Source organism: Gambusia affinis, linkage group LG01 (genome assembly GCF_019740435.1).
Source record: "Gambusia affinis linkage group LG01, SWU_Gaff_1.0, whole genome shotgun sequence".
Classification (NCBI taxonomy): domain Eukaryota; kingdom Metazoa; phylum Chordata; class Actinopteri; order Cyprinodontiformes; family Poeciliidae; genus Gambusia; species Gambusia affinis.
This window is the reverse complement of record NC_057868.1, coordinates 609149-633596: the sequence shown is the minus strand read 5'-3', so window position 1 is coordinate 633596 and position 24448 is coordinate 609149. Positions and strand designations below refer to the sequence as shown.

Sequence of the window (24448 nt, the reverse complement as noted above, 5' to 3'; positions counted from 1 at the left end):
AAACCTCAAAGTATTTATTGGTGTTTAATGTAACCACATAAAGCAGCGCCCTGTAAAATGGAAGGAAAATTATTATATTTCACTTTACAAATTTGACTTCCATTAGAAAAGTGGTAAAAAAAGATGAATGTTTAAAGAAACCCATAAAAGTTTATTTTAATTTCTGCAATAAAAGGAAAAAGAAAATATAATGAAAAGCTGCTTTGGTCAGACGAGACCAAAATGAAACTTTTAACGGAAAATAGAGGAAAGCTGGCACTGCACATTGGACCTAATGCAGCAGTGAAACATGGCGGTGGCCCCGTCATGATGTGGGATGCAGTGTATCTGCAGGAAGCACACAAACACTGATTAGATTTAAAGAGATGGTTGGAGCTACATAGAGGCTGATCCTGGAGGTGGAGCTGATTCAGCAAAGTTTGATCAAACTGTTTTATCAAAAACCCAACAAGTTTGTCTCTTGGCATTTGGTGCTTAGCTACCCGCCCAAAGTCTTTCCTTATTTTGGGGTTGTATGATGATGAAACTACAAACGTGATGCTGAGGTCGTAAGATATCAAGCTAAGATGTTAATTTTATGGAAAACTTCATATTGTCAACATTTGTGTTATGTACCATTGATGTATGGTTGTATTATTGCTCTGTAAAAAATATTAAAATTGTAAGTTCTAAAAACAAAAAAAACAAAAATAGAAATACAGATTATTTATAAAAATATATTCTTTCCACTTCACTGTTATGCACTTCTTGGTCAATCACTTAACATCCTAATAAAATGCATTAAAAGTGACCCAATATGCTCTGTGAACAGGTTAGGATGTTTCTATGAGACAACATGTAGAAAGGACATTGTGGTTCCAACACTTTCACATCCCTGTCTCTGTATGCATACAACAGTTACCTCCCCCACCTCGCCTGTCTGTTGTGGAAAGCTGGGCGTGACCGGGCTGAAAGCAGCCTTAATCTGAAACTAATCAGAGTCATCAACTCAGAAATAAGCGCAGGATTCAGGCGAGATATCACACGGTGAGCAGCAGCACAAAGACATTCGGATTCAGTCCAATCCTGCTTTCACTGAACAAGGAAGAAAGAAAGCTTCTGCTGCTGATTCCGTTTTTCTTACCTGCTGGCTTTGATGCGTATCCAGCGGTTGGTGTCGACACGCACCGATGAGCTCAGCACCACGGCCTTGGAGCCCAGGTCGTAGGTCATCTGGACCCGGCCATCCACGATGGCCAGCGCGATGTAGTCGGAGCGCTCCACGCCCTTCCCGCTCCACAGCAGCAGACCCTGCGTGGCCTCGGTCCGCACACTCAGCTCAAACTTGTTGACCAGCAGAGCCTTTTCACTGGGAGGAGACGGACAGCGCATCAGAACCAGAACCAGACCCAGACCCAGCATGTCCAGATAAACAGAGTCCAGTTTACCTGGACTCAGTTACTGGCAGCTGCACCACCTTGCAATGATTTCATCTGTTTAGTTTGTTATATTCATGAACGGACTACTTTGTAGTAAATATACCGGATTTATCAAAATGCTCATTTCCATCCATCGTTCCATAAAACAAACACAAGGAAAACATTCAAACAATTTTATGAATAAAAATAAGAAATACTATAAAAATAAAGACTACAAATAGAGTCAGAACAACCCAGATGGCATCACTTTGCCACAGCAGCAGTCAATATGAATTTGCTTTTCACACGTTCATTCATCTTGCTGGAGTTTTCATGATCTGATGTGACCAAAGTCATGAGTTTCCAACAACAGAAGACTTAAGAAAACCCACTTATGTTTGTCATGGTAGGACAGAAGAGACGTTTTTTGAAAACAACTCATTGATATGTGGCTAGTTTCTGATGGTTGCTATGGAAACGAGAAAAAGATGCTGCTCTTTCTGCAGTTCTCCGGCAGCAAGCTTCGAAGAGGATTTTTTCTACTCTCTGTGCTGCTAAAATGAATAGATTTCTGTCTACTGTGGGAACAGATTATAATGGTTTACTAATTATGAGTTTCAGATTATATGGGTACTAATAATCTTTGATTTTAACATCAATTACTTCTCATCTCACTGCTTTTAAATTAAAGGCTGGATTTTAAACTAAATCAGTGGGAGGTAATGCTAATGCAGTAAAATATGTACTTGGAGGCAAGTACACATCCCAACCAGGAATGCTCATAAATCAGCATTTTGTTATACATTATTTTAATGTATTTGCTGCTAAAATCCCTGAAATTTGGGCTGTGAGCCAAATTCTAACAGCATTCGAGTCGTTTTAAGGAAACTCAGACGGAGCTCTGCAGTAGAGGGTTCTGTTTCCCTGTTAGCCTTAGCAACATGACTGAGGCTAAGCTAGGCAGCCATTAGATCTCCTGCCTCTTCACCCGCTGCATCATTGGGGGTAGGGGGGATGAGCTGATTCCTCTATCCTTAAGAGGCTTCCACCGCCTCAGCTGTGCAGAAGAAACCGAAGCGCCTGGATGAAGCCGCCGCTGCATACAGAAACACTTAGAGGGAAAACGCAGCCAACGCAATCCTAATGTAAACAGGCGGATTCCCTGCAACTGTTTGCTCGTCTGGAACGGATTCTGTTACTTTCAAACGGAGTCTACACAGAAAGACAAAGACAGGCTGAGGAGGACGCATACAGCAACTGAGGATGGGAAAAAAACCAGAGATTACACAAGACACATGAGGAGAGAAGGCAGCCGGCACACAGAACAGCAAACAGGGGCGTTCTCCTGAATCAGGATACTTCACTATGAAACCAGCAAAATCTAAAACTTTTATAGACCAGTTCACCTCAGCAGATATTTGCAAAAAAAAAAGAAAAAATCAAGAAATCCATTTTTCCCCTTTACTTGGAAACCAATTCATCCCTTATATCAATCTAAAGCTGCTGAGGTAAACAGATTTAAGAGCATCACATTTTCTTTTTTTTTTTCCTCAAGGGGAGAAAAATAAACATAAACAAACAAAAATGAAGCCTGGGTGAACCCGACTCCTGGCAAGCCCTCAAAGAGTTTGCAAGGCCCAGTAAATCTGGCCACAGCAGCTTGATAAGGTCAAGGTTATTAAAGGTGCAGAACGTCTGATGAATAAAACAAGGCTGGTACTCAGCGCTCTGAATCCCACTGCACTGATTCCTGCTGCAATGGTGCTGCTATCTGGGCATCATCTGCTGCTCACAGGTCCTCAGATGGCACCCACATTCTACCACTAGGTGGCAGTAGTGGTCAGAGGAAAATAAGCGACTGAGAAGCTGAACTAGTAAGTTTGGAGCCACACTGTTGGATTCAGGAGTTGCACTTAAATCAGGACCAAATCAGATGCTGATTTGGTCTTTTAGGACAGCATGGCACCCCTATGAGTCGCACGTAGTGGATATCCATTTTTCTGCACCACTGGTTACCATAGCAATATATGCTAATTCAAGATGCACGATATATCAGCACTAACATCTTTATTGGCCAATTTCAGAAAATTACTTAAAATATTGGTCTAATAAATAAATCTGGGGCGATTTAAATCTGGGTTTCTCTGCCTCCTGCTGGTCGTAGTCTGTCTTACATTCTTAAAATTCAAACTTGCGCAGCCAATTATTATTTTAAAAATGTATTGATGTTACATGCTGTATAATCAGTGCCCTGATTCAAATGTGTTGATTAAAGTCCAAAGTTAATCAGACATTCCTGCCAGTGAAGCAGTAGATGTATAGATATGCACGTCAGGAGAGGCTGTTGTTTGACATGTTAGCATATAAAAATGATCATTTTGTAACTTTTTAAATAGAACCGAGAGGTTTCAGGCCTGTCAAAGGTCAAGGAGGGGTTGTCTGGAGAGGAGCAGAGGGATGAAACAAAGGTAGCAAACAAGTAAAGAGGGCAAAGTTGAAAGGCTTAAAGAGACTCACCTTTGGTCGGACGGGTTCTCCAGAGATTCGGGACTTAAGGGAGCAGGGAGAAAGTCATGCAGAGGAAGCGCAAACAGGGACAAGGAAACAAGGAGGAGGGAGGGAGGGAGAACACTGTGAGCCCAGCGCCTCACAAAGGTCTCCCTTAGAGACCCGGAGCTGCAAAAAGCTAATCTGCTACACTCCTCCATCGACCGCATGGAGAGTCCAGAACAGCTGCTGTGGGATCGCAGGAAGCATCAGCCCCAATAACACAAACGCTCCTCAATAAAACGCAACAGTCAGGATGGATGCAATGAAAAATATCCTAGCTTTTCAAGCTTTAAAGTCAGCGTCCAATTATCGAGCAGCTCCTTTTTTTATATTTATGGCGCCGCGCACCACAGCGCTGCTGCAATAACCTTCTGCTGAGAGATGAAAGTGCTGCATGAAAAAAAATTGGCCGATTGTCAAAGAATGGGGTCAAGCGCAGTATCAGATGAGTCACGTGTGATTTGTCAACCTTAAAATGAGTCTAGAGAATCGACCGTTCGAAGAAACAGAAACGGCACCCGAAGGTGATAGTTTGACACTTTGGCCTTTTTACTTAACGGCCGCTGGAAAAAACCCCAAAGGTATTCATCATCTTTGTAAAATGAAATCCTGCTGAATTGATTGGTTTGCCTTAATCCACCACCATCGTTGTTGCTCTCAGCAACTCTAACATCTATTAAACTTTGACAGGACTTGTGTCCCTCTAGCTAAGTGAGAGTGAGGCCCAGGCTGTGCTCTCCACTGGAGCTCTGCTATCCACAGGCAGACAAATCTGTGATTAACATGTCACAGCCATTCACTCTGTAATGATTCAAATTACAGTTAGATATCTGGAAAAAAGAAAGTGATGCAACACAAACTGTGGTGAGGATTGAGTTTTCAGTGGGCCTGATTGGAGCCCAGTTCTGGTTCAGCTGCTGCCCAAGCCACCAGAGGGTTAAACAGAGCTTATTTCATTCATTACACTGCTAAGCTAACCAAGTAGCTTCTCTTTTTGTAGTTGTTCAGAGATAAATTAGTCATTTCAATGTGTTTTCTAAGTATTATATGTGCAAAACTAATTGTGACATGGAAGGCAATAAATATTCAATAAATTAGAGTAAACATCTGATGGATCTCATTTGTCAGATCAAAATGACTTTTTAAAATAACCTTTTACACACACTTTTCATTAAGTCCACATTTCTGTTTATAGAAATAGGTTTTTTTTAATAACAACTGAAGATAAGATAGTTACTTTATTGTACTATGAAATGGCTCTATGTGGCTGTAAAGTACACAACACTGGCCCTTTAAATCAAAGAATGTTCATAAGTTAGAATGGTTCAGTCAAAACCTGGACTGAGATACTGAGGGAAGGCTTGAACGTTGATGACCACAGAACCTCTCCATCCGTTCTGAGTAAACTAGAGGTTGGGTTTTGTATCTTTAATCTTTCAGACTCTGCATAATGGGTCAGTGAAACCTTTGGGACTGGACTGCTAAACAGAATCCGTCTGTAATCCACTAAAGTTTCAGGTTCTAACGCGATGAAATCCAGAAGAGTTCAACCGTTACGGACACTGCAGTCTCCTCCAGTTTTCAAGCAGCCCTCAGTCATTCCCACCTAAAGTACACTGCAATTCATTGTGTTTATGAACGAGTTATAACCATGCATAAATTATTGCACAATCATGGTACAGCAATTCATTTTCTATTCATTTTCAATTCATTTTCTCTGGTTGAACACAAAGCTTATCATGCAGACATTCATGCTTCCCTTTGCATTGGAAAAAAACAAAAAACTGACTGCAAATGTATTCCAAAATAATTACATGTATCAAATTAAATGATTGAAATGGAGTCTGCATGTGAAGATCTGTGAAAGCTGAATGTTCTTTAATCTCTTTGTTTGGGTTAACTGATTAAAATAAAATGAGTTGTTCTGTTAGTTGGGCTTGATCTGAACGCCAGACTGAGTCTACTTACTCTGGGATCTCATTGGTCAGATGGCTTGAAAGGAGAAGACAGTGAGGGACATTCATATGAGACACAGACAGGAAGTGGACGTCAGACAGAGGGACAGGGACAGATGCACATTAAGACGCAGACGTGACTGACAGACCCCAGGTTTTCACACAGCGCAGTGTTTGAGTGAAAAGCTGCGACCGTACGCCTGCTGCCTCTGTTGCTTCATCACTGCTACATTTTATGCAAACCTGGAGGCAACCAAAACACAAAAACTACATCATCATCTGTGTCTTCAGGTTGTTGTTTTGTTTTTGTCTCACAAATCTGTCTCTTTCCTTCAGCTGACAAATCTTCAGACTCCTGTTGGATAACAGAAATTGACCCAATCAGGATAAGTCGTGCGTTCCTGTTGTCCGGCGGCAGCGACTGCAGAGCAGAGCGGTGAGCCGGCAGCCCGGGGCAAGGCTGTGATTGCTAAGTGTCTGGCTAATTAGAGAAATCCTGTCAAAAGCGAGGCAGGGTCGCCCACAGACACAGAGAGAGCTATTAGCGAGGCTCTTAGTTTCCCTGAAGCCCTAGCGCTGATGATCCCATCACACTCAGCAGGAGAGGAGACGGATAGACAAGACGGTTATTTGGCTAATAGCTGCTACTGTGGAGATGAAGTTTAAAAAGACGTTCTTCCTCCTCACCTCCTCGTCACGGCGTTGTGGTACTCGATGAAAGTCCGTCCGTCGAAGGCGATGGCCTCCGTCTCTCCGGCCGACTTCTCGTGGATAGCTGCCAATAGAGAGCGAAAACACTCAAGAGGATGAGACCACATTGAGTCGATGAAGAGCAAGGGGGTTGGCTGGATTTAATCACCGTGAGAGGGGACGGCGACTGCACGCACAAGGTTAATGCAGATGATGAAAGGGACGGGCAACCGCGCTTCCTTTCATGAATATTCAGCTGACACTTTTAATCATTTTCACGGCTGATCTATTACTTTGATAGCAATGCAGCGCAGCGCCCACATAAAAGAGACATCATGTATAATACTGATATTATTTGATAGAAAGAACAGAGTTCTGACTGATAGAGATGAACCAGGATCAAATTGGCCTAATCCAAGCCCTGCTTATTTAAATGATTCTTCAGGGCTTTGGAAATGTCCATCAGTTTGTTCCTACTTTAGACCAACAAACTGCTTTTAACTTCAGGACAAAGACAATCTGGGTGAATGTTCAAAATGATGAGTTTCTCTGTGTGATAAACTTATTGTCCCCTTATAACTGACTGGATGAACCCTGGTGCTTCACTGCAGCAGGAACAGGGTTTTCTGTCTGTGTGAAGGAGTTCAGACCAATATATGAAATGTGGTTTATTTCAGCCACTTTGGACGTTTTGGAGTGTGAACCCTAGCCTAGGGTTACTCCACTACAGCTGGATCTGAGTCCAGAAAATCTTTAAGTCGCTTATGTTTCATCCAGTCAGAGGTCAACTTTCTGAAGGTCCAAACAGAGGTCAGGTTGTTCTCCTTCAGTATCATCATCAGACCATCAGTGGATGATCCACCAGGTGGACTCACACCTTTCTGACAGCTGTGAGTCAGACCTCTGTAAATCTGTGATGCTTTTGTTGAGCTGTGGTTTAAATCTTTTCATTGTTCAGGATTTAGATGTTGTTCTGGATGTTCTGGTTCTGCATTTGTCTTTGATACTGCAGTAATCTCAGAATCCCGGTCCATCCTGGGAAGGTTCGCCATCTTTTTCGCCCATCGTGAACCTCACTGTGGTGGACTGGAGTCAAAGGTCAGTGGCTTTGCTTATCATTTCTTCTAGAATTTCTTTTGACCTGGATGCTGTGTCTGTAATTCATCAGAGGGAAGAAACTGAACATTTCTAAGTGAAAACCTGCAGCTTGGAGGGGAGGATGCTCCATTTTTCTGAGGTGTGTGGTCCATTCTATTTTGCAAACTCTGCATCTTTTTTGATTATAACCACAAATAGCAGCAACAATTGATGAAAGTCTGTTTTGCATAGCCTGGTTGATTTGCTCCATACCAATAGGGGGAAACATGCCTAATTCCTGTGTTGCCTATTTGCAACATTTTAAAAGTTTGCTTATAATTTGCGTAACAACTGGATGGAAAAATGTGATTAGTGTCTGAGAATAGTGTAGACCTTCAGGTCAGGGTTAGGGGGTCAGGGTTACTGTCATGAATTTTAATCACACTTTTGAAATATCCCCCAAAAAAGAAGAAAAAAAAACCTAATCAGTTTGGAGAAAATCGACAAAGCAAAGCAGAATGTAACTTCATCAGACGTTGGTAAATGGTCTGTAAAAATAAGATGCAGCAGAGGCTGCAAACAAGCATCTTAGAAAAATGTTTTGCTGCCTACTTCATGCTGTCAGTCTGGAACAACTGAAATAATTGATTGATTCTGCAGGAGTGGCAGAAATCTGGTCTAGATGAATAAAACTAAACCATAGAAATGTGATTAATAACAGCTGTTCTATAGTTTAAAACATGGAGGGTTGTTGTACTGTCTCATAAGGCAGTAACTGCAGTTAATGTATAAGCATGTGTGCATTACAAAGACCGCAGCATGATCTCCATCCAGTCATCTGGATTCTGATGTCAGCTGGTCAGCCGGCTAAGATCAGGTGAGACAGAAATGCAGCGACTCACCGTTCTGACACGTGTCCCCTGAGAAGCCGCTGGGACAGGAGCAGTCGTAGCCGTCCCGCTCAGGGTGGCAGCGGCCGCCGTTCTGGCAGGGCTCCTGGAAACACGGGTGGCCGTGGAACATGGCCACGTTGCTGGAGTTCAGGGCGTTCTCTTCGCGCAGGATGGGTGTGCTCATCAGCATGATCTGGAGGCAGAGGGACAGCTGGAGGTGGGACTGAAACGGTTCAGATCTGTCTCACTGTGAGACGTTTAATGAAGCAAACCTCACATTTCTGCTCCCAGGTTTTAACATCTCACCTCTGAAATACACAACCACTGAAAAGGTCATGGCAATGAAATGTTATGATTGTTCTTAAAATCCAAGAGGCAAAGTAAGAAACAAGAGTGAGAGGTAAAGACGTTTATACCACAGGCTTCAAGTTTGTATCTGCATGACATTATGAACTATTTAACACAAACAGACATCAAGTCTAAGTCAGGTCCCGAGTCCCAGACCTACCGTCTGAGACGAGTCCCAAATAGTCTCATGTCCCAACCTTAGGTAGACATCAGGTCTACAGTCTCTGTCCTATGCAGTGTCAGACTCAAGTCCTTATGACTGGCAGAAATTTTTTAATGTAATGTATGAAACAGAGCATTAAAACATGCAACAATAAATATGGCGCCTAGTTTTAGATGGACCTAAAATCTGATTGGAGCACAGAAGATTTTAGGCGACCTCAACAAACAAACTCGGTTCAGACCTGAATGAGAACCTTTACTTCCCCTCAGAGTAAATTTAAAAGTTAATACCAAGTCTGATCATTCTGTCATAATCTATCAGAACTTTTCAAAACATGTTCCACTGCAGACTAGCCCAATTTGCAGCAGCAGAGAGCAAGTGTTTCATTTAGTTTTGGAGAACAAGGCAGGCTTTTCAGTGGAGGAGGCAGGCTTGAAAACTTTTTCGATGTTTTGATGCAGTGGGCGATTTCTACAACAAATATAGGCAGCCTCTCTGCAGGAGCGCGAGGTGAGCAGGAGGCTAAGCAACAGATACAGAAAACATGTTTACAGCTGACAGAGGCGCATTGAGCAAGACCTGCGGGCAGCTACATACATGGACAACTAATATGGCACACAATGCAAGATTTGGAACCTATATTGCTTTTTAGAAGAAAAGTATATCTGAGCTTAGAATGACATCTGTTCAAATTTAAACACAAATACATATTAAATTTGTTGGATTTTAGCTGGGTCAGTTTCTTATCTTTTATTGCAGCTCATCTGAACTTTACTCACAGTAAAAATGATCACAACACTTTACAAAATGATTTTGTGTTTCTTTTGAATTGAGAGTGTTCATTTAAAGGCCATTGAGTTTCTCTGGTGAAGGATCATTAAATTTAATGACTGAACACATCCTAGGATCTAAGGTGGGAGTTACAGTGAAGCTGCAGATACCACGTGTTTCAGACAATGCTTTCAAAGCAACCAATTAAACAGCACATCAAAACTCAAATGAATGCCGTCTTCCACATAATTAACAGTTCCCCCGAGGCAAAGCACCATAAATGTTGCATTTTGTTTCTGATTGTCTCAAAACTGTCAGTGAGGGAAAGTTTGCCAAGAAGAACTCCTGATAAGTTTCTGCAAACATTTCCATCCAGCCCTTTGTTTTTTAACAGAGTTATTCTGGGAACTCAGAGATGAGCTGTTTGCTAGAAAGCTGAGAGAAGGAAAAAAACAACTGGAAATTTGTCAGGGAAAGATCTGAGAGCAACAAAATGGAGGGACTTCAAAATATATCTAAAATTAGCACCAGCTAATCCTAATGAGCAGAGCCACTTCTCGTCACAGTGAGAGCTTACGATGGCAAAAATGGCTAAAATCAGACCGCTGTGGTCTGACAGATGAAACCTTCTGGTCTGACTCCACCACGGTTCACTGCCAGCCTCAGGAGTCACTGCAGCTCACTGCAGTTAACAGGAGTCACAGGGTGCATTGAGCAGCAGATTGTCAAACCTTTCTTATTTTACCTTCTGGATGGTTCCCTTGAATCCATCCGTCAGTGCAGCAACTCTTGCTAGTTTGCTGTAATCAGGAGCGCCACCGACAAACAGCGACTCTTTCAGGTTGAGATCTGTGTGCTTGTTCTGTTGAAAACAGACGGGACACAACAAAGGTTTCAGAAGGTGAGACAGAGCTGACAGAAAAGATTCATTTCCATTTAAATCACTTCCATACCCAGTCAGGAGTTTGCTATTTCCAGAAAAAGACTTAAGGGCTACGATATGTGGTGGAAACCCAGGGCCTGTGACGAGTTTTCACACAACCTAGATTTCTTTTAGAAATGTTGTCAGATAATGAACACTTCAGTGTAATTTACTGGGATTTCATCAGTAACACAGGGTTGCATGTAATTGTGTAGTGAAGGTAAAATGATACATGATTTGGTAAAAACTGAAAAATAATCAACTGTTTGCAGAACTGCTGAAGAGTTCCCACACCACCACCATGTTTGGCAATGAGACAACTCAAAATGTTCTGCATGTAAAATGAAAATGATCAGAGCATCTTCATGACTGATAGCTGGTTCTCCTATCTGAGCTGCATGTCTCTGCAGCTGCTCCAGAGTCACCTGGCTCTGACTGTTTCTCTTAGGTTATGCTCACACAGCAGGTCTTGATGCTCAATTCCAATTAATTTTTGGAGGTTTTGAGACTGCAGTCAGATCTGATCCATTGGCTAAGTAGCTCAAAGCGACCCACATGTCCAGAAGAGCGCTGACGTCACACGCCAGAGTCTATAGAGCCATCTTATAGTGAATCAACAGGGACTCTGACGGCACTTTCATGCCTTCCACTAACGCTGAAACATTTCACACCAAATAAGTGATGCTTGAGTGATGGATTATCCTCTATGAGCCAGAAAATGGACAACAAAAGAAAATGAAGAGCAGGCTGTTATTGTGATACGGATAGGTCTTTGCAGGCCTCTCTAATGAATAGCTGATTAGAAGCGCCGACCTTTCCAACAGATGACAGAGGAGTCAAATTAATTGCCATTCATCTGCACGTCACGGTCATGAAATCTGATTCTCTCAGTCAGAGATTTGGGGCCAGCGATTCAGATTAGACAGAAGGTGATGCTGAAGAACAGGCCCACTTCAAAGATGGGCCATTAATGGTCTTTATGTCAGGATCTGTGTTTTTCTATGTGTTTATTTTGAGTTTTCTGTCTCCGAGTCTCTCTGGTGTCCTGTCTTCCACTTAACTATCCCCAGGTGTGTCTCGTTCCCTGTGTATGTAATGTCACCTGTGACTCTGTGTCTTTGTGGGGTCCTTGTCTAATGTGTGCTCCTTGCATTGTTGTGTCCATTCGTTTATCCTTGTTGCTGCCTGTGATGAGCCCTGGGCTCTGCTCAGCAGTGCTGCCTTGGATGTTGGACTGTTTTTTCCTCATTAAATATCATCATTTTACTGCAACCTGCTTCCACTGCGTCTGCCTCACCACTACACCCACACTTCATGACACTTTATTTATTTTGTATGGTGGTAACTGCCAGAAAGAGTAAGATGGAGTTAATGACTTGGAGGTGGGGGGACAGAGGACGATGGAAAAGGACAAAGAAACAGGGAAACTGGTGCGGCCGGGTTTTATTCAGGCAGCGATTCAGAGCACAGGAGACAGCGAGGCCTGGCCGGGTCCAAACACCTGAACCCTGGCTGCAGCACACGGATTCTCATCCATTTGTTCAGACTTTGCCAAAAGTTCCCACCACATGTTGGCCAGACTTGGTCACCTCAGGCAGAGTGTGTGACAGAGAGCCGACTCTCCCCCACTCCATCCACACGTATCAGTGTCTTTACTGGCATCTACTGTCATGGAGCAACACAGGGCGGGGGAAAATCTTTCCGAACTAAATTCATAAAGTTTTTGATCCATTTGATTTCAGCCCTCTTCCATAGTAATTGCTAATCTCTAGTAGCTTTCCACACCTACAGGCTGAAATCTAAACCCATTGTGTTTTGAACTGGGTTCGTCTTTAGAGTCCTGCTGGAAGTTGAACCTCCGCCCAAAGTTTCTTTCTTTTCAGCCACTAGCAGCTTTTCTTCCAGAGTTACCTTGCGTTCAGCTCCATCTTCTCATCAACTATGGTAAACTATGTGAGGTATACATGTGACTGTTAACATGGTAACTGATTCTTCCACCCGAGCGGGGGCTCTCTGCTGCTCTTCAAGAACCACCATGGACAAGGTTTTCAGTTCTGTTTCCAGATGACAGATTGAACATGCAAAGGTGATCCAAGCCAGGGATGTTTTATAATCGAATTCTGCTTCAACCGGATGATCTGCAGGTCTCACAAAGTCACATGTAAGACTTTTTAAAAGCTTTTTAATGAAAAAGGTCAAATAAAACTATAGATATAGGGGCTGGTACTGGGATTCTGTTGTTTTACAGTTAAGAATAGAAAGTATAACAACCTTGAGTCTCGTTTGTGGCTCTTGGCATTCAAGACATTTTAAGGCCTTTATTTATATGCATTAAGTTATTGTGCTTCTCACACTGCAAACAGCCTTAACACACATGGGGCGGATCTCAGAAGGGTTTTTTGCACATAGTGCACCACCAACAGAAGAGAGGCAGCAAAAACGAATGCAGATAATTTTACACTTACCCCTGACAGACGCAAAACAACGAGCTAGCTAGCCAACAGGGGTTTTTCAGCAGCTAGTAACCAGTAGCCTGACTTGCCTCAAGTCACTGAAGATGTCTGGGCACATCTTCAGTGACTTCTCAAACTTTTGACATTCAGAAAAGTCTCTTGAGAAAACAAAGTTCACATACAAGAATATCTATGTGAACAAAATTTAAGACCTGTGATTAACACATTTTTTATTTTAATACGGGAAAATCCATTAAAGAGGTCTGAATATAAATGTGAACCCTTGCTAGGTCTCATTTTCCTTAAGTTTCAAACTTAAGCAGTGCTCCGTATTGGTCAATCAAATCCTTTTAAACTACGTTGTAGGTTATGATTGTTACATAACAACACTGAAAAAAGTCAAGGGTCATTAATACCTTGTAATTACTCCACCTGCTGCTGTGGTTTTCATGAACCTTTCTAAAAGTCTAAAGGTTGAGTGATTTACAGTCATTCTTCGGGGAAAAGGGCAGCTTGTGTTCAGTGTTTTCTAAAAATGGGGAACAATTTACACCCGCTGAACAGGGACAGTGGGACGTGTTTGGCATGGCTCTTTGGTTGATGCAGCGTGAGTTTAGGTGTGTGTTGGTTTCTGCGGGTCAAAGTCTGAGCAATGTCCTGTCACTATGGCGGATTGTTCCTGCGTCCAACAGAAGTGAGAACAGATGAGAACCAAACACGCGGGTTTGGCTTAGCACCTCGCCGTCCGTATACATCCTCCTTGTTCTCGCCGCTTGCACAGCCACGCAGCGCGCTGTGATCCCCCCTGCCCACGCCGCACTAATGAAGATGTCTCTTTGTTGCTTCTAAACAATGGCCATGGTGATAACTGCCTCTCTTTTTCTCTCTCTCTGCCACCCGCCTTCCCGCCCCCGCAGCAGATGGACCGAGATGAAACCCAAACCGTGCTCTTCAAGAGCATCTCCTCTCAGCCGCCGTGTGGCATGTAGGCTTCTGAAACGGTAAAGTTTTCACTCAGAAGTGGTAGTTTCAAAGCTGCTGACTTTTCTTTTGTTGGATTTTTTTATTGGAGGGATGAGAGGAGTGAGAGACTGGTGAGCGGCTGGAATGAAACAGAGGGATAAGGTGTGACTGGGACTTGTCTCATTACCTTGCGTGATTTCTGATATCCAGAGAGCACATCATAGAGAAGGAAGAAAATATGGAAGAAGAGAGTTATTGGAAGAAGAGACCACTACGTGTTTGTGCTCACAGAGGCATGCAGGGCAGAGAAACATTCACCATCACCTCACAAGCATCTACTAGAGCGTCCAAATATAGCACAGAAAACCATCAAAAAGACAAGAAAACATGAGGAACGCATACTGCAACAGGGGTGTCCAATGTGTGGTTCAGGGGCCATTTTGTGGCCATTCAAATGATTTTGATAATATCACAATAAACCAAATTTTGCATTTTTAATTTGATGAATTTTGTGGCTACTTTGAACACCACTGTTTTAACAGATATACAATAGAGCAGCTGTGTAAATAAGAAGCTGTCTAAAGTGGCCATGCAAAAGGAAAAGATGAAAAGAATAAATAAAAAAAAACGTCATGGATGAATGACTGCAAATAGTGCCTCTTAAGCCCGCCTCATTCACTGACTGCCGTCATTAAATAAGAGGAGTAGATTTAGATTCCTCCTCTCCGTACCTTTTGAAAGTTTATGTCTCATTACTGCGGCTGCCTGGGCGCTCTTTGATATGATGATTACTCCCAGCAAAGCAGAAAAGTGTATGCATCACGTGTGTTTTCTCTGCAGCTCTCAGCCCATGTAGCAGAGAACTCATCCATACGCTCTCAGCTCATCCCGGGTGTCTCCTGTTTCCCCTGCAAGCACACATCTTTGCTTGCCCTTACTCTCTTCTTTTAATAAGATTTTCTGCCCATGTTGCTGGAGTAAAACACGATTACCACGCTGATTTTTGGAGGAGAAACAGAGGAGGAGAAAAACCAAAAAACTGAGAATCTTTTAAAGTGTAGAAGACTACAGAGCTGACAGAGAGAGTGTTAATAATCACAATCTGCACTCTTTAGTCTAATTGGAAGACTTAAAAACTTATCCAGCGATTAGATCACCTTTATTTAGAGGCTGCTACCTGTTTATTGGTCTAGGCGATGAACTCAGAAATTTCATTATGCCTCTGTTGCTGCTGATATCTCTTCCTTATCTGCCTCCTCTCCCCCAGACGCCGCTGCAAAGGCACAATTTGATCGAATTGACTGTAAACCAGCAGTAAAGGCTGCTCTGGGTTTTTCTGTATCACAACAGTTTTATCTGTTGGAGATGAGCACGCTGAGCAGCCAGAGAGGTAAAGCTCTCAGATCTGAGTCAGCCGATCACTGAGGCCTTTCCTTCCCTCAGACAAACAGAGAAACCTTCAGTTGTTCAGAAACTCAAACTTATTCAGATGTTAGTGCTCAAAGCGTTGCTCTAACAACAGTACTTTGTTTGTGTGAATGAAATGGTTGATCATGATGAATTGATCATTGAAATGATCGCCAACTAATTTGGCAATCAATTAATTATTAGCTTTAGCATAGAGACTCAGATAAAACACTCAGAGAGGTAATTAATTAAACCAAAACTATGACAAAAATAGATACATTTCACATTAAAGATGAAAAACCAACATGTTTTACCCAGAATCCCTCAGGTGGCTTAGTTTTAGTTTAACCTGGTTCAAGTTATATTAAAATATTTCCTATTAAGCAGCTTTTGTGATCCAATTATTAATCAGTTCATCCAGAGGATAATCAGCAGATCAGCCATAATCTATGTTGATATTTAATCAAGCAGAAAGTGATGAATTTTTCACAAGTTCATGTTGGAAAGATATTTTAATCAGAAGTGCATCGTTTGCAACAAATAATCAATTATGCACTAAAGCAGGGGTCCCCTAAGTGGGTCCTGGAGGGCCGATTGCATCCTGCATGTTTTATTCTCTCCCTGGTGGCACCAACAACCTTTTCAGCAGGTCAGTGTTCTTCTTAGGCGTCTAACAGCCGTCATTTGATCCAGGTGTGTTAAACCAGGGAGAGAAGTGACATGCAGGACGCCGGCCCTCAGGGACCCACTTTGGGGACCCCTGCACTAAAGAAAAACTGTTATTGCAATATAGGCAAAAATGTTTATTATTTACAAAAGGAATTGGATTATTTGTATCCTTTATTGTTTTTCTAATATTGTATAAAATCAGCTTAAGGGGTTAAATTGAGAATCAGATTATTTTACCTGATTAATCATCCGAATAATCTTTAAAATAACTGATTACATGAATCATGGTTAGTTGCATAGTGGATGAAGAAAGCTAAAAGTTTGATGGTTTCAGTTCAAATCACATCATAAATGTAACAAACTATTTGAACTTTCTCAAACGCTGAGGTATGTCTGCTTTTCATTTGTGCTGCAGTCACTACTGTCTGGTCCGGTCCAGCATTATAGTCCATTTGTTGAGAAAGGAACCAGGTTCATGTGACATATCTGGGCATATTAATGTTGTCCTGATGTCACTATGGATTAAAGGAAATCAAATATCAAACTGCCTTGCTGAGAGTGAATGCAGAGAATGAAACACCTTTTCAATTCTGCATCAAGCAGAACTTTGTAACTAGAATATTGTACATGTTGATATATTAACTGCTAGGAAATGGCATTGTGCCTAAGAGTAGCACTGTAAATTAAAACCAGAAGCAGCAAAAAGCCAAGAATGTGGCATTGATGGGTTGAAGCTCACAGATGAGTATGTACAGCAGAAGCATGGCTAACCACATGCCCAATGGCCCTGCATGCTGATTGGCTGCTCAGTTAGCTTGCTATTTCTTACCGGTGACTCTCCTGAAGTTGCTTTCTCGTTCAACCGGATCTCGCCTTTGCGGAGGAAGCGCTCCAGCTTGATGGTGTTCCACACCTTCAGCTGCATCTGGTCCCGACTCCTGAATGACACAAAGACACACCCCGGTCAGAAAGCAGCCTCCTTATAATCTAAACATTGACGTGCTGCAGATGTTTTTCTGTTGAAGTGACAGGACCTGATAATAGCTGGTCCCTTTCCCAGATCGTAGCGAAACTCCAAGTAACCATTGCTCAGGGACAGAGAGACGAAGTCTCCCTTTCCATCAGACTTCTGTCCATTGTAGAAGATCAGACCGTTGGAGTCGTTGGCCATGAGAACCAGCATCATGCTGAACTTTTGACTGCATATAAGGAACAGACACATCCATGTCAACACACCCTGTGGAGCTACCAAGATGCTGCAGCCTCAGCAAGGTTAGTTGTGTAATCTTGATTATGAATTCAGCTCAGCCTTGAAGAAGCATGAGCTCCTTCTCTGCCCCAGGCACAGAGCTGTTGGAACTATGAAAACTACACCATGTTCGGTGTTATCTGTAATAGTCATCTAACGCCGAGCAGATTTCACACTGAGACACGGGACTTACCGTAGATCATGCCCGTAGAGATGAAGCCCCTTGAGCTCCAGGTAAGAGTCTCCGCTGAACAGAGGCATGTAAACGCCTCTCTGCTCAGCCACTGCAAAACAAATAGACACAAAGAGTCAAACCTACAACCTGCTCTCCTTCTGATGGCGGCAGAATTGAAATTCAGGGATAGTTGGCACGTCTTTGAGGAAAACCTGTCAGAGATGGATGTGTGTGCGTGTAGCACCTGGGATTAAGACTTTCTCTCTACAGAGATAAAAAAAAAAGACAAGAAAACAAAAATCCAGAAATAGTCATGCCAGAGCGATTACATAGCATGCCACCGGCTGACAAAGAGCTCCGCAGACATGGAGAGTTTAACACACATCTGGGACCTTGGGAAATAATGGAGCTATTGTGTTCTGGCAGGCCTTTTTGCAAATTCATGTCTTTGCGACGTGCCTCCGCCTGGCTGTCTGGACTCATTAAGACGTCTTCTGACAAGTGGCCTGACGTTAAAAATCATTCACGTGTCACCCGGTGTTTAAAAAAACACCGTCATTCAGCGCCACGCCATTTTCTAAACATGCAGATACCTTTGCAGCTGGTAAGGCAGCTTTTATTTGTAATTGGCTGGGATTAGCAGAGTTGAGTCAGGCTGGAGGAGGAAGACTGAGATGAGAAAGCTAATTAGCTATTGTGCAGAAGACTGCTAATTATGATGGCACCAGCCATGGAAATGAGGGGCAAAAATAGGAACAAACTAAATTCTTTGCTAAACTAAACTAAACTCCACTGGAGCGAGAAAAGTGGCTCACAATTTACTTTCTCAAGCAGTGTGTATGCGTGTGTGTGTGGGTAGTTTTTTCTCCTCTTCACCCATTTGCTCGGCGCGATACAAGGATCAATAAGACACAAGAGGTCAGCCAGTGTTAGGAAAGCACAAATCGGCACCGAGCAGAAGAAAAAGAAGAAGAAAGTTGGACAAGCAGAAGTTTTTCTATGCAACCTTTAGCTAAAATGTCAGATTAATGAGCAAAACCAGCCAGTTTCACTGAGGTCAATGTTTATGCTCCAGGGCATCTCTTATTTATACTTGAGGAAAGGGTTATATCCTTAGTAATTGCAGCAAAGTCATCAAAACCCAATAAACCAAAAGAGGCAGTAACAAAGAAACCAAAGCTCACGTTTTTACCTCTTGTCAAGAAAATCCGAGATCATCCCACTTCCCCATGCTGGAGATTTTAGTTTAACAGTAAAAATAAATAAAGTTATCTTTAAAATTAATTACTCAAGTAAAATCTAGACCCAACATTAGACTTAAATGTCAATAAAATCAATTTGGTTGTGTGTGTTGTTTCTGTCTCCTGCAAACTTTGCTTTAATTATACTTTTTTCTATTTAATCATAAGAAATCATAGTCAAGACAGAAAGAGTCATGAAACAGGAAAAGCAGTTTCCTGGAAAAAGAGGAAGTAAGTTTCCAGCCTGCAGATTTATAAAAATAGTTCAGACTATTACTTAGCATGAAAGTTTTAAAGAAAGAAATCTAAAGATTGTGAGTAATTGGATAAGATTCAAAGTAAAATACTTATATTAATATTGGTTTACTTGTAATAATACTTACACTTACACTTACATTAGTGGGTACTCTTACAGGTAAAACAAGTAACTGTAACTTTGATATCAAATAATAAGAATTATGAATTATTCTTGGTTTCTTTACAGAAAACATTTGTAATAACTCACATTAAGATTATAATAAGAGTAACTGATAAATTATGGTTATCATAACATTATAAATGAATGATAAATCAGAGAAGCTAAAGAAGTTATAAATGTGATTTTTACTCTGAACTTGAAATGGTGTAAAAGGTGTAACTGAAATTAAAGATCACTGATGTATTGGAGGTGGATAGTAGGTGAAAGGTTAAGGGGAAAAGGGGAACTAACAGGAGAGCAGAGATGGTCAACGCCTTATTTTGAAACAGGTTGTTAAGCAACCTAAGACATTAACACAGACATCAGGACACAATGTCTCTAAGACAGTGATGGATGTGAGATCATCTGTCCAAGCAGTCAGCCAATGAAATAAGCACAGCAACAGTGCTAGCCAATGCAAATGAACCAAAATCAAATAATCTATGGTTGCTGAAATGCAATGAATTGATGTTCTATGTGAGGAATGGCAAGGTGTGGGTGTCACTCAGAATCTGACTTCTCGGAAAAAGGGGTCGTGTCCTACGTGACCGGGTTGATGTGACCCAGGTCACAAGTGTCACAAGTGCATTAGTGTCACAACTGCTTTAGTTCGCAATCAGGTTGATGTGACCCAAGTTATAAATGTCACAGGTACGTTATTGCGCAGTCTTCAACAGTCCCTAAGACAGAGATCTGAGTTGACGATTGGGGCCTGGTTGAATAGGCGGGCAAATGCACGCAGCACCCCTGCTCTCTCTCTCTCTATCTGTGATACATGCCCACAAGTGCAGAAAAGTATAAAACCATGAGACCGAGGTGATACGATGTTCTTCGTCCCCGGCGCTGAGACTCGACACAAGAGCGGCAAGAAGACCAGCAGAGGACTACACCCTGGAACCAAGAAAAGCGCCTCACAAGGAGGACAACGGAGCTCCTCACGCCGGACCAAAGGGCGAGATCCACCGACCCACTGCCTTGGTTCCTCATTGGATTTCCACACTCTGCTCTCAACCCAACGATCTCAAATTACATCGCAACGGACTTGGGGAACTGAACAAAAGTCACAGGATCGACCAAGAGCTGTTCGGCTGGACGAAGCAGACAGTTCATTTTGTTTCGGGTCCAAGGAGAGTTTATGTTTCAAGGGAAAGACTCTGACCAAGGACTACAAGGACTTCTGTTGCCGAGATCTAGTTCCACCGATGGGTATGAGTTGTGCCGCATCCCAAAGCCTCATTTGACCGATAGATGACAGTGTAGGGAGGTTGTTAGGTAAAGGTTGAATTGATCTAAATTTTATTGATTTTCTTTGTATGGTAGTCTCAAGTAAATTCTGTATGCCTGTCATTTTCCCTGCTAAAGCTTGCTTAATAAATACATATATCTTAAAAATTCTGATTAGGTTGTGGACATTGAAATTAATTTGAGTCATTTGAATTAAAGTGCTTCTATTTATAGTAAAACCAGTATACATGATTCTAGTAATGTGGTGGCTTCAGACTTTCCTTTGGTGAGAGTAAAATAATGACCCTGGGACTTAAATCTTAGTCACTAAATTTTATCTAGCCGGTTCCAAGTGCACGTTACAATTTTAGAAAGGGAACTACCGTTAACAGAAGTGGTTATTGGAGCTATGCAGCTGTGAAGGCTACTCGGTTGATTGCTCCTTAACTGAAAAGGGTCATAACTTCTGGATTGGAGGTAGTTAGTGCTAGACGAATCCCTTTCGCCACCAGTTTAAATAGATTATCTCTTATAGATCTTGTTCAGGGTAAGACCCAGGTCTTAGAGATTCTCCGGACCTGTTAGACAGAGAACTGGTTCAGTAGTCAGCCCGAGGAGTTGTGAGGAGAGGGCGGGGCTGGCTATTGCGCAGTAACAAACACTCTTAAAGACCAATGATGTAGTTTTCTCCATTTACAAAATGTACACTGATAATAAAAACCCAATTGGGCAATGAAGTATAGATTCCCACTGCTGGATTTCTCTGGCATTAGGAGCCAACATGGCAGACAGACCTGATCCATGATGGACGGTGAAGCTTCTGGTGATCCTCATCAGCTTTAGACGCTTTAAGAGGAACAAAGATACTTTCTCAAGTATCTTACAGCAGTTTTGCAGTAAAACTGTTGGGACGTCGTAATGATGCTAATTGGTGAAGCGCCCTAGTGAAGGATAGAGGCAATACTAATCAATCCCAGAACAGGCTTACTAGCTGATTCCAGAAGTACAGATTCCAAATGCCTAGAATAAATTGACACAAGCATTAATCGAGGAAAAATAACAACTTTGTTTTTTTTTATTTATGTCAACTAATATGAATAAATAAAATATGTTTTATAATTGATAAACTCTTATAGGATGAAGTCGACTTATGACAGCTGCATGTAATCTGTTAGTTCTGCATTGGGGGTAAAATAAAAGTCTTCCAGCTTATCAATCTATCCAGCTTTCAAAGTCCTACATCACGTCTGAAGCAGCATCTGAAGTCGCAGCGCAGACAGACTGACAGACTGACTGACTGACAGACAGACAGACAGACAGACAGACTGACAGACAGACAGACAGACAGACAGACAGACAGACTGACAGATAGTCTGTCCAGGTGGAGCAAAGCTGCAGCCAGAAGGTTAGAAACACTTTTTATATTTGGTTATTGGATTAAAAACATGCAGATAAAGATCCCAGCCCATAGTGATGTCACCAGGGGCGGAGCACAAGGAGCACATTTACCTTTATCCTGGTTTAATGACGTAACAGCAAATAGAAAACCCACCATGACATGACAAACTATGTAAGGTTTTGCAGGTGAGTCTGGCTAACAGTTTAAAAGGTGTTTGTGTCTGTAGACCCGTTAACTGCTGAGATCCACACAGAAACAGAGACGTCTGATTTGTGCTCCAACTGGAACCCAGTAGGAGCCAAAACTCCCCTGGAGTAGGCCTGCACTGATTGCAGTTTTCTGGCCGATCTATTAAAAATCCTGACCTGCCGATTCCAATTTTGGGTGATGCCAATTTTCTTTTGTCTAAACTGTTGCTAAATTTACCAAGAACATTAATGAGTTGCCAACAACTCATTAATTGCAAACATACAGACCTGACCTGGTGGGCTGGTCTGTTAGTCAAAACTGTCACACAGCAAAGCAGAAGAAAATAACAGTTGATTTAAATACCTTTGCTGAGGAGATGAAATAGGTGATTAAGATGTAAATATCATCTGATCACCACTTTCCCAAAATTAGGGAAATCGGCACAGATAAATCAGCTGGTTGTTAAATCGGTCCATTCCTACCCTGGAGTGTACTTTTCTAAGAGGTCTTGCTTTCATTGGTAAATTATAATGATTCACATTAACACAGGGTGAAAGCACAGAGGAAAGGAGGTGATTCAGTGAAAAACCCTCCATTGTGAAAGAATCAAGCAGCGAACTGCACTGATGAACCTGGTCGGATTCCAGTGGAGACTCTAGCTTAGCGTGCGCACAGACAGACAGACACACACACACACACACACACACACACACGCACACACACACACACACGGATGAGTCCCGTTGTGAGTAAGTTCCCCTTCAGGTGATGAGCGGCCTCTCTAGCTGAGTGCGGCCTCAGAGAACCTGACTGTGTTCTTCTGGGCCCTGCTCCTGGCTGCCACTCTAGCTGACTGACGCTGCCATTAATCACAGTGAGCGGGAGGACTGATGCGATTAGTCATCTCATTGATTCCTTTGTAAAAATAGCCTTTTGGAATGAGAGACGCTCATGCTCACGCAGCATCGATTTTGGTTCACCTCAATTTATTTTAATCACCCACTAACTGAGGCTCAGAAGATGGAGGATACTCCCATCTGGTCTCCTTCTACTCCCAGAGGCTGGTGGCTGGATTCTCCTGAGTTTGGAGAGAGCATGACAGCATATTCTCCTTAATTTGCAGCATTCATGACAGCATCTACAGGGAGGGAAGAACATAAGTAAACTTCACAACGCGACATTGCCCAAACTTCTAATGATGAACTTCAAGGCAGCGGCAGTGCTGTGGCGTCCCAGCAGCGGGAGCTACACACCAACAACAAACTGGAGAACAACACCTGTGGGCGGGAGGAACAGAGTGTCTCTGCTTCCTCACTAACAAGCGTACCGGAGTGGATGTGATGAACGGCCCAACGGGGCCAATCATCCACCACGGCTTTGCAGCGCAGCAGCCCTCTCATTGCCCCAAAGCCAGCAGGTTTACACCTTTTATTCTTTCCGTTCCATCAAAGACGACAGGAAACGTTGGTGAACACGCACAGAGGACAAGAAAGATGCTAGCTGCAGTACATTACCTCTCTCACAGTGCTTCCCCTCTCGCCCCATGGGACACTCGCATTTATAGCCCCCTTCAGGCAGCGCCTTGCACTGCGATGTCCGGTGGCACTTGCTGTTTTCGCAGGGGTCATGAAGGTCAGCACATGTTGGACCTAAACAAACACACATTTACCATCATGAGGAAGGAAAGTATCAGAGAATTTACAACACTTAGTTCTCTTTTAGTTTGATCAGAGAATATTTTGTTTCACAAAGCAGGTTTGAAAATACAGCGACTGGCAAAAGTTTGGTATTCAGTGAAATTTCCAAACCATTACTGCAGTGAGGCCACATGCAGCAGACGACACACAGCTCAGTCTGTCTGGACAGGGAGCCTTTTAGGTTTGACAAATAACTGAACCTCAGTCAGACCTGCTGGACAGCATGCCCAAAGCATGATGCTGCCACCACCTTGTTTCGTAATGGGAGTGCCAGACTGTAAACTGACTACTCACTTACTTTTATTGTCCTGCTTTGTGTCGCTCTGTCTCTTAATATCCCAGTAAAATAAACCGCAGGTTGTTTGTTCACAGCCTCTTCTCCGTCAGAGTGTTTCTTTTGGCAAATCCATCACACACACCAGATGTGTGTGATGGATTTGCCCTCTGCTGCAGCCCGTCTGAATTCACCCGTCATTAGTTTGGCAGTCAGAGCCTGTGGTGGGGGGGCGTTAATGAACCCTGTCCCGCTGAGCACACAGGGTTGCCCTGTTTTCCCTCA

At 42.6% G+C, this 24448-nt stretch overlaps 1 protein-coding gene across 1 annotated transcript in view; it reads right to left on the bottom strand.

Annotated features, from left to right (window-relative positions):
* agrn (agrin) overlaps window positions 1-24448 on the bottom strand; it is a 421905-nt gene that overhangs the window by 7353 nt on the left and 390104 nt on the right. Inside the window, exons 26-35 of the mRNA XM_044128298.1 lie at window positions 23707-23841; window positions 17701-17791; window positions 17293-17457; window positions 17088-17196; window positions 14370-14381; window positions 10590-10706; window positions 8572-8755; window positions 6590-6677; window positions 3915-3947; window positions 1124-1348 (exon numbers count right to left, since the gene is read on the bottom strand). Of these exons, the coding sequence (XP_043984233.1) occupies window positions 1124-1348; window positions 3915-3947; window positions 6590-6677; window positions 8572-8755; window positions 10590-10706; window positions 14370-14381; window positions 17088-17196; window positions 17293-17457; window positions 17701-17791; window positions 23707-23841 (1159 nt within the window). The remainder of the gene's footprint in view (window positions 1-1123; window positions 1349-3914; window positions 3948-6589; window positions 6678-8571; window positions 8756-10589; window positions 10707-14369; window positions 14382-17087; window positions 17197-17292; window positions 17458-17700; window positions 17792-23706; window positions 23842-24448) is intronic.